General features: G+C 42.9%; 2 protein-coding genes across 2 annotated transcripts; one reads left to right on the top strand and one right to left on the bottom strand.

The window, feature by feature from the left end:
- Positions 1 to 1,241: 1,241 nt before the first annotated feature.
- Positions 1,242 to 9,055, top strand: LOC125530986 (uncharacterized protein DDB_G0287625-like; the record flags this gene model as incomplete). Its single annotated transcript, XM_048695389.1, has 7 exons — positions 1,242 to 1,313; positions 1,434 to 1,487; positions 2,511 to 3,150; positions 4,621 to 5,611; positions 6,226 to 7,387; positions 7,477 to 7,566; positions 8,338 to 9,055. Coding segments are annotated over 7 exons (3,546 nt in total), but the record flags the coding sequence as incomplete, so codon positions are not given.
- A 1,670-nt stretch (positions 9,056 to 10,725) lies between these two features.
- Positions 10,726 to 11,067, bottom strand: LOC125530985 (the record flags this gene model as incomplete). The annotated part of the gene is given in 1 exon segment (XM_048695388.1): positions 10,726 to 11,067. A coding segment is annotated over 1 exon segment (125 nt), but the record flags the coding sequence as incomplete, so codon positions are not given.
- Between the last annotated feature and the right edge of the window lie 6 nt (positions 11,068 to 11,073).

Below are 11,073 nucleotides of genomic sequence, written 5' to 3'. Positions count from 1 at the left end.
CGTTCGGTACTTGGATCGGTTGGATCGTGAAGACGTTCGACTACATCAACCGCGTTACTAAACACTTCCGCTTTCGGTCTACGAGGGTACGTGGACACACTCTCCCGTCTCGTTGCTATGCATCTCCTAGATAGATCTTGCGTGATCGTAGGAATACTTTTGAAATATTGCGTTCCCCAACAGAAGGCCCATAAGGAAGTGCCGCCCGCCTTGCCATATAAGGGGGGCCGAATTGGACTAGGGAAGGAGTCCTACTCCCCCCCTTGGCTGACTCCCCAAGGAGGGACTTTCCCTCCTTGGTGTCTGCCCCCTCCTCCTCCTCCTCCAACATATATATACTAGTTTTTTTGCTCTATTAATCATATATAAGTTTTGGAGCCTCCTCTAGTTCTTTTAGTTATATTTCGAATTGGTCCTGGTCGACTAATTAGAGCTAGGATAATCCTCTTGTCCTCATAATTAGAAGGCATGTGTGGTTCTAAACCCCTCCCTCTAATTCTCCGGCGACGATTAGCTCTGGACGGCGAAGCACTGCCGGATCGTGAAGGTTGCACGCTTGCAACCAAGTAGAGAGGCTGTGCTTTCGGTCTTCGGTTCGAGGGGCTGTTCGTGGGCGGTACGAGGGATCGTTCATCGATGGTTCGAGGGACTCCAAGTATGATCTACACCTGCACGTTCTTCTCCCGCTGTAACTCGGTGACGATAACGATTGTGATCCCAACCCGTTATGCATCTTCATATTGATCTTGGGTGATCGTATGCATGATTTTTTGTTTTCTACTACGTTTTCCAACACTCAAGATATGTTGATTGTGACACCACTTCATTTTTGGGTTAAAAATCTTGTCATGTCCTTTATTGGCCAGGCTCAACAACGACAAATTTATGTTGATGTCTTGTTGAAGACGTCGCGTACTTGCTATTGTATTGGTCTTTATTGGTTGGCGTCGACAACTCAAGCCATTCCGACGGGATGTGCCGAAGATGCCGCGAGAAAGTTTATCCTTTCTTGAAGGCGTTGCCGCGGAAGAAGTCGACTTAGTCGTAGGTGTTTATTTTCATATCTTATAATCGCTCGGCCGGGATCGTCTCTGTTATGTACTCTATTTATAATATAATAGGAATGGTTGTGTGCATCGCGTTGATGCACAGGCCGGGGGTTTAACCTCCTTTTTTTAAAAAACATGGTATCCACCATAGGCCTTAACCTCTATTGCTGCATACTCTTACTGTCTTTGTAGGATCTGACCATGATTACAGGAGCCATTGTTTTTGTTGCACTTGTTGCAATGACTGTTCTTGTTCGAGCTGTTGTAAGGAAGAGAAGACCATGTACTGCGTATGGGCCGATGCATGAATGATCACATCAGATTTGATTATCTAAACCAATTTTTTTTTGACATTGTGGTGTGTTGTGTAAATTTTCGGATCAGATTGGGTTAATTTTGTTGCAATGGACGTCATTTGTTAAGCTTTTCGGCGATTTGGTATGTGAACTTGACATGTATGGCCGTTTGTTTTTGGATGTGTTGGATGAACTTGCTACCTTATGATATTGCACTTGAAATTTGTGTTATGTTGGTGTCATATAGTATGTGTCATGCTTGTCAATATATATTGTTATGTTGTTTGTCTTGAAAATACAAATGAAATGCTGCCAAAATTTTGAATTTTATGTTGTACCATTTTTATTTGAAATGCTGCGATGAACAGGAGGTCCTGATAAAGCTAGCGTGACAATTTTTTTTTTTTGAAATGAGCTAGCGTGACAATTGACATTGGGCAGCACATACTCCAGATTATCGTCCCTTAAGCGCACGAGAAACAACTGCGCGAGAAAAGATCACCAAGGTTGAGACCGAAAACAAAAACGGGACACAAGCGAACGGAAAGTCCCACCAAAATTACCGCGCTGCCCCTGATCCGCGGCCAATACCAACCGCTGCCCACGCTCAGCCGACGCAACCGCACGGTGGGTATTTCCGTCACGCCCACCTGCTACACGCCACACGCGACGCCCTAGCGGAAACAGAAACTTTCTTTGGAAGGAAAAAAAAGATAAATCCCCAAAAAATCGGCGATCGCGTCCCTTCTCTCGCCCCCGCCCGTTCCCCTCCTCCAATCCCCAATCCCAATCCCTCCTCCGCCTATCCGGCCGCTGCTCGTATCCCATTCCGATTCGATTCGATTCGATTCCTCCAAGCCTCCACCCGCCGCCCCGCCGCCTGTCTCCGAATCCTAGTCCAGTTCGCTCTGCCCCGCCCCCCGCCGCCTCGTCGTCGGACTCGAGCCCCGGTGAATCCCCGCAGCCTCCCCGGAAGTTTCCGCATCTGCTTGCTTATATATGCTCGGAGCGTCCTCGGCGGTTCCCGCGGTGAGACGAGGAGTTCCGGTGGATTTGCGTACGCTCTGCCCGGGTTCCGCCCCTCTGCTGAGGATTCAGGGGGCGCAGGGTTTCATAATAGGCGCGGCTCCGGCGAACCTTTGGCCGTGGGATTGAGGTTTGGAAGCCGCACTCCGACGAGGATCCGCGGCCGCGGGAGCACGAGGACTGGAAGGCGGCCGCCGTTAGGGCCTCCAAGGGCTCGGAGGACCACGAGAAGCGGCCTGCAAAGCTTTCCAACGCGGGCGAGGCATCTGGTTCGTCGGCTGACGGGCAGAAGAAGAGGAAGAGCAGAGGGGAGAAGGATAATGCCACCGGGGATGACAGGTGGAGTTACGGCGAAGAGGATGAGAGAGTCGGTTACCATGACTCGAAGAAGTCCAGGAGTTCAGATGGTGATGTGAAGGGGAAGTCTGCAAGGAAGTCTAGTAAGGAGTATGATAGGGCCAACGAGGTTGCCAGAAGGAAGTCAGATAAAGAGGCATTATTGTTGGAGGAGCATACTTCGGGCGAGCATCACCGAGTGAAGGAGAGGGGGAGGGAGCTTGAGCCAGAGAAGTCAAAGGAAAGCAAGCAAGTGTTGACGCTGAAGGAAGACAGCACAGATCAGCAGCATAAGATTGTGAAGGATAGGAGTAAGGATCATGAAAAGGGGAGTGAGCGCAGGCATGATGCATCACTGAAAGCTACGCCAAGAAACAAAGAGGTGAAAACACGAGATTTGGACAGCGATAAAACGAAGAATTATTCCAATGGAGGAACTGATGGTAGGTATTTTTCAGCTTGCTCTTCATACTTAAAACTTGTTGGTAGATAGATAGTCATGATGAAGTATCACTTGCTATACTGGCCAAAGGATCATATGGAACATGAACACCTACCAGATTGCATAGTTCTTGTTGAGATATCGGTAACAACAGAAGGAGAAACTTCAAATGCTCAAGTTACTAAACTTAAAATTAGACTAGAATCTAATATTATATGATGTTATGAGTTTATGACCATATGAAAACTTTATTACTTGACCTTTGTCTGACTTTACTCATCGCGAAGAACATAACCTCCATTATGTAACATTTGCCTTAATCTGGTCCTATCTCACATCTGCTTGTCTTGTACTTCCTTGACTAGTGATTTTTTTTAATATAGGAAGAATCCCTGGCTTTTGTTTCATGTAGTATGACTCATGAGTCACAGTATTATAGCTTTGCCCACAGTCTAGTGAGAGTTGGTGTTGCTATTTGTTGTTTGTGCATGCTATTCTACCTGGCTATTTCCTCTGCTTCAACCAGAATTCCATACTACATGTCAGCTAAAATTTTAGTTTTCATGATACCTTGCAAATTACTTATGGCTTCTGCTTCTCTTGTCATCCTTGATCCTTCCCAAAGGTATAAACATATGTTGGTACTACCCATGAGTCACCCACCTTGCATTGGGATTGAGTGCATATAAGGGCCTAAATCTAACGTTTATATTGAGCACCCACATGCCATATGGATTTGCATGCCAGTGTCAGTTAGTTGTGCAAAATTGGTGACACATCTTTGCTCATTTAAGCCTGCACAAATGTTGCATGCTTTTGTACAATATATTAAACCTTTACATTGTATGTACACACATGTGTGAGTTGCAGAGTTCAACTGTCTAGATTGTTTTGATGATTTATTGATTAGGATTGTGTTAGGCTGCACACACAATTATGCGGGTTTACATGTCTGGGCGGAGGGAATGTAATTTATAAGTAAATGAACCATGTTTTCAGTTGACAAGATGGATATGTGTAATAAGTTTTATTGTGGCTTGTTTCTATGAAGTGGTAGAATGGATGTGATTCGAAATAGTTTATGCTGTCTTATTTGTTATCTTTTTTTTGCGGGTCTTATTTGTTATCTATTTGTTTTTATCAATTTTCAAAATAAGCTCTCTGACGATCATAGCCACTCAACAATTATCTAGTCTTGTCCATCACTTCATTTGTTATATTTGTGTATGCTCTGTATACTTCTTCTCATAAGGATACAGCCTACATCATGATCATTTGCTATGGTTTAATTAGCCTACAAAATCCAGCAAGTGGTAATATGGTCATAATCTTAGGACCGTAATACCGTAGTAATCAAGAGAGTATTGGTGTGGGTTTGTTGGGATCTGGGCCTTCTGATCATGTTTTATATATCTGAAGCATTTATATATAATTTCTATTGATATTATTTTATTTGTCTTTCTATTAGCAGACCGTCATCGTGAAGATGAGTTGCACGATGGAGAATCTGAAAAGAATGGGAGGCACAGGAAAACAAAGGAACAGTCTGCTGCGAAAGATGAGTTACAAAGCAGCAGCAAGGGAAGGCAAACCATGCCTCGGGATGCTCGTACCAAAACTGATGGATGTTACGAGCAGCAACACACAGATGAGAAATTGAAAGATGACATGCCTAGAGGTGTGGAAAAACATAGAGAAGAAAAATATAGAGATGATAGGTCCAAAGCTCAGGACAGGCATAAAAGTAACAAACACAAAGACGATAGGCATAAAGATGAGGAACTGCATAGAGATGAAAGGTACAAAGAGGAAAGGTTGAGACATGAAGATAGACATAGGGATGTAAAATACAAAGGGGAAAGATCTAAAGAGGAGGACCGATATAAGGACGAAAGATACAAAGATAAGCCTAGAGATGAAGAGAAACCTAGGAATGAAAGATCTGATAACAGCTCTAGAGAGAAACATCGAGATGAAGAGAAATCTAGGAATGAAAGATCTGATAACAGCTCTAGAGAGAAACATCGAGATGATCTTTATAGATATCATAGGAGTCAAGATGGTGGATCATGGGATGTGCGATCCTCAAAGGACAGCACTAGAGACAGGTCATTGGAAAAGCACTGCAAAGAGGAACATAATTATTCAGAGAGCAGGCACAATAAAAGTAGACTCCATGACAGTGAGGTTGATACATCTGCTGCTGATCATAGGAGCTCTAAGTATAGAGATGACAGCAAAGGGAAGAAAAGGTCTTATGAAGAAAGCGGTCATAATGGTGATCTGGAACCCAGGAATGCAAAAGAATATCATGGAGATGCTAAACGCAGGTCTGATGTAAGCTCATTTGTTTCCAGTGAAGACCGTAGGCGAGAATATGAGAAGGTTGATTCTCGGAGGAGGGATTTTGAGAGGAAGAGCCCCACCAGATCCAGCACATATCCTGTGAAGGAGCAAAGCAGGTAATTTTCTGAAACTGTTGACCACATTCTTCTCCGCATTACATTACATTTCAACTGTTCAAATTGGAGTGACCGCATCTTTATATCTACCTTTGTGTCTTTAGAATTTGATTTTGTTGAATAAATTATTTATGTTCTGTAATGGTACAAATACACAAGGATAGGAAGATCAACAACTGAAGTAAAGAAACCCAGTTCTCCTCTGCCAAGTAATAAAAGCACCACTGACTCGTTATAAAGAGATCTAGATTATATGGAGATTGTGTGAAGCTAATCCGTGAATAGTGTTTACTGATGGAGCTGCATTGTCTTATTGGAGATGGATCTGATGAGAGATTACTTGAGTCTGAATTCAGTTCCATTTTCTCTTTTTGACATGTATTTATCGCCTGTTTCTTATAGAGCTTAGAACTGGTAAGAGTGAAAACATGGATGTAGTTCTAGTAATTGTGGGCACTTATCATCATCATTTCCTGCATGTGACTGGCACTGAAATTCTAAGCTTCTTTTCTCTATTTTAAAAGGCCTCTGTTCGTAAAGCTATAAGTTGTTAGCAGTTACAAGCTGCGTGGATGTGACTATCTAGAGATTTATTAAATTACTATTTATTTCAGGCATTTCCCTAAGCAAGAAGAATCCTCACCCAGGGAGAATGGTGCTGCTCTTGGAAGACATAGACGAACATCTGACTTTCAATCAGTTGAGGGTCTTAGTAAAACTGATGCAAATAGCAATGAATCCTCTCTGCCCTTGAAAGATGGTAGAAATTTGAGATCTGATGGCCGACCAATCCATTTTAATGACAGACCACCATCAGCGAGTGATTGTCAAGTTTCCAACCGGAGCAATCTGAGGCATAATCATGATGCTGTTGATGGCTCAGTGAAGAAAGGCAATACCAGACATCATGAGTTATTATTGAATCGTCAAGCTACTGAGAAGAACTATCAAAGTGCATCACCAGGGCATCTCCATCTGCCACGTGATAGACCTGAGATGGACAATCAAAGATCCTTTGATGATGATAATAGGAGCCAGATTAGAGAACGCAGGTCAAGCAGCCGCCCCAGAAGAAGTGGTACTGTTGATAATGCAAGAGGGCATGGTAGCACTTGGAATAATCCGCCTTCATGGCCTTCACCAGTACCAAGTGGTTTTGGTCCTTTCCAGCATGGTCCTCCAATCCCTGGTTTTCACCCAGCTATCCACCAGTTCCCTCAATCTTTATTTGGGATGCGGCCATCTATGGATACGAATCATGCTGGGATGCATTATCCTTTGCATGGACATCCTGAAAGTTTTCCTCATTGTGTACAACCATTTCCATGGCACAATCCTGCAGAAGACCCATATATCTCTCGGGTACCTGGTTGGGATGCAAGTAGAAGTGTCTTTGAAGAATACTCACACAGCTATGGCCAGAATAATGATCCTGATTTTCAACAGCAGTTAGAGTCGGAGGTGCCACTTTCATCTCATACTTCTGACAAGCCTTCGTTAATGCAACTCCCAGCTCAAAATCAAAGTCAAAGCTCTGAAGTCAAAACAGTTGAGGCTAATGCTGAAAAAACTGACGCACATGCTCCAAAATATAGATCTGAGGCAACTCCTGGGCCTTCTATTGTAAAAGTGGATTCTCGGTTTTGCTCCAAATACTTCAAGAGGCTTGATATTTCGACAAGCCTTGCTTCACCAGAGCTGTACAAAAAATGCAGTACAATGGCGGGGGAGTTGGAGCTGGCTGGATGTGAATCTACCATGCGTCGGTGCTTGAAGGTAGCTGGAATGATTTACATGTTCAGTTTTCTGTTTAAAAAAGTTTCATTTTTATCAACATTGACCAAGTATTCTCTTCCCTTTTTCAGAATAATAAAGATGAGCATGGACATCAAGCTCAAGGTTTCAAATACATGATAAAGTCCATATTTTCAGGGGAAACAACTTCTGTATTTGAGGTACATTTCTCCAAGATTAACTATGATTTTTTGGATGACCCACTCACAAACCTTCACGATAGGCCAGTGCATAAATGGTTATGTTTAATATTTGTCACATCTTCTGTTCACCATATTATTCAAGCTTCTTGGTCAGGGCATTTTTCTTTCATGTGATAATCTGCCAAGAAAAACATAATCTATATACCTGCATGGAATAGGGCAATAGGCTATATGACTTCTAAAGCTGGAGGCCAAACTGAGCCACCTATGTGTCAAACCATAGTGCTGGCTGTTCCCAATATTTTTCTTGTTTTGATGACTTACATTGAGCAGGTACTAGCATACATGGCACTGGAAAGTCTAAAATTTGTCCATGAAGTATGCCACAATGCCTATATTGCATGTGTAATCCTCGGCCTAGACAACCTAGAGTCTTGAAACATTAACTATCTTTATCTGTTGTTTGGCTTGAAATTATTGTCCTGTATCTGAGCTTATTATCATTGTTTATTTAGCCAAACATGTTTATACATTACTTCAAATCCAGTACAGAAATAATGTTACTGTGGCTTGTTCAGCAGTGTAATGAAGTATCTTTGTTTAATGGCTACGAGGTTAATGGAACAACTATATTACGTCTGGGAATTATTACATCAGAACCTTCTTAATGTTGCATCTATTGTTCTCTAACTTGGGTTACAGCCCTCGGCCATAAAGTATAGCAATCTTTGAATGCATTACTCCATGTTGAACCCATGTTTATTATTGATGTGTTTTTAACTTGTACAGAATGCCATGAAGCTTTATAGTTCAAGCACTGGTTCTAGGAAGTCCAAAGCTCTCGCATCATCTTCACAACCAGAAAGTGAAGAGATGATCAAGGAGGCTTCTGTGGACGTGGTGGTGGGGAAAAATGTTGCTGCTGGCGAGGACCAGGCATTGCCTTGTACTGATGATATGCGCGATGAAGTAGATAATAACGGCCAGTCTCATCATGCAGTGGTTTCTAGCATGCCTGGTTTGGCGAAAAACTGCAGCAAGACAGGAGAAGACAAGGTAGGCGCAGATGTTGAAGACAAAAGCCTCAGCATCAACCATGCTGAGGGGCTGCAAGTTCCGAGCAACGGTGAGGGGAAGCTCCTCCCTCCCAAAGCTTTGCAACCTTGTTGCAGCTCTATTGGCAGTGTTTCCGACGTTCCGAAAGAGCAGTTTTCGGGTGTCATTTCTGATGCTACATTTGCCTCTGGTTCTCAGTCGTGCGAGGATGCCATGCCAGGTTGTAGGGTTAATTTTAACCGGATACCTTGCTCTCCTGGGAGTACTTAAAACAATTAATTCCATTTATTGCTCCAATTAGTATCCCATCTCCTTCGGCTGGTACCCCCATGCGTTTCTTTTTCCCCATCATATTTTGTTTCTCTAGGAGAATTGGCAGCATTCTCCAGTGTGTTCCTTGTTCTGCCGCAGTGTGTCTGGCAGCGATCAATAATAAAAGCTTTCTTCTCCATCTCATGTTTTTTTTTTAGTTTTTTCCAATCTGAAATTGCCATGCTACTCTAATTTTGGTAGCACCCAGTTATGAGGTAGGTTTATCTTTGTTTTTTCTTGCAAAACGAAAATTTAAAATTACGCTACTTTTTTCTTTGCCTTTTTGGTTTATTTGTTCGATACAAGAGTTTGTAGGGATGAAGGGTCCGTATACAGGTTATGGAGAAAAATTGAACCTGGGTCTTAGAGCTCTAGTCTTGTCGTCTGTCCTGTTTTAAGGGGAAACCAGACACCCTAAAAAAAGTTTAAGTTTCAATTTTGGTTTTCCATTAGTCGTTTTGAAAATTAGTGCTATCTCACATTTATTGTTGATTTTTTTTTGCTAAATGAAAAGTAAAATTGCCACTACTTAAGTTTTAGTTTTTGTTGCTTTATTTATTTTTGCATACAGTAATTTGTCGTGTACATGAGTTTGTAGGGATGAATAAGTACTCCCTCCGTTCCAAAATACTTGTCATTGTTTTACTTCAAAATTACATATGCTGTGAAGACTAAAACAAGTAATGAGCTTGGATCGTTTTAGGCCTTGTACAGGTGCTTGCATAGGTAGGTCCTTTGTAAAATAAACTTTGTTTTCTTGAGCATTAGTGCTTATCTCTATAGGAGAGAATAGATGTCTAATTAAATGTCTATCCTCTAAGCACATTTTCTAAGCACCTTGTATGTGCATATTTTAAACCTTTAATCAAAATGTATGTGCAGTTAGGGAAACCTAGACAGGGAGGGGTTAATATCCATGTTAAAATAAAGTTTAAAATTTGCAATTGTTTTTCTAAATGGGCTTTCTCACATGGTAATGAACATGGTTTGCTATGTGCTAGAGCAACTCTAGCACAGTTGTCATATCCTTGAAGGGTGGACAGATGGCGTGCAAATGCAGTCAACATATCTCAGCCTCCATAATTTTTTTTTGAGGCACTCAGCCTCCATAATTTACTACCAAGCTAGAGTACGGTAGGGGCAGATGGAATTTTTAGTGGATTGCTCCTTCGGCAAAACTAGGATAAAGTTGAGCGGAAAGGTGATGGGATCCAAAGTCATATGTTATTGGCTACATACTTATTCTCCAATTGGAGTAATTCAGTTGACCAATAATAGTGGACCAAAGGTCACACATATCAACGTAGCGGTTGTGACTTGATTCTGGCGAGGGGGAGGACGACCACAAGCACGTCGTTGAGAGTGAAGACGATTCCAGTGATGATTTTGGCGGCGGGTATCGATTTCGGCAGTTATTTCGGTGGTTGCGACTTGATTCTGACGACGATGCTTGAAATTGTGAGATGCAATCTAGACATCTATGTGGATGTCCCATCTAATGCTTCTCACAATTGCGAACAACGGTGTCGATCTAACTCCTCTTTAGGCCGTCACGATCGCTCCAGTCCAACATGTGGAGGCTGTGGGCGGATGGAGCACCATTCAACCCAACACTACACAAACCTCCAAATATGAAATCTCGCAGGCTTGACTTCGCTAGTGACATTTTCAGTCAAAATCACCATATTGGCGGTTACTATAGGGATGGAGCCGCTATGGCGACTGTGCAAAAGTTGCTCCCATGGTGGTGGTGATGTTGGTTGTGGTGTGGGAAGCAGCAGATAGGCACAAATTCTGAACGCAGGCATAGAAACATTCAACAACATAAAAACATCGATAGCACCACCGAAATGCACTAGTAAAGTTTAGTTTGTGTGTCCATAATCCTGTCGTAGAATGCCCGAACACAACATTGCTGAATACTGAATCCCTGATACATCTTGGGATTTTCTCTGAACTTCTCTTCTCAATAGCACAAGCCAAACAAGACGAACCATGAGCACAGGGAAGTGGAAGGGATATCATCTTAAGTATACAGCGCGCCCAACCCGGCCCGGCCGGAGACCCTGGCCGCGGCCTTCAGATCGACGCCGAGCTCCGCCGCCACGCGCCGCATGACCCCGAAGTCGGAGGGCCTGGCGGCCGCCGGCCCGGTCA

This window comes from Triticum urartu, unplaced genomic scaffold, assembly GCF_003073215.2.
Source record: "Triticum urartu cultivar G1812 unplaced genomic scaffold, Tu2.1 TuUngrouped_contig_6700, whole genome shotgun sequence".
Lineage (NCBI taxonomy): Eukaryota > Viridiplantae > Streptophyta > Magnoliopsida > Poales > Poaceae > Triticum > Triticum urartu.
This window is presented reverse-complemented; position numbering and strand designations above follow the sequence as displayed.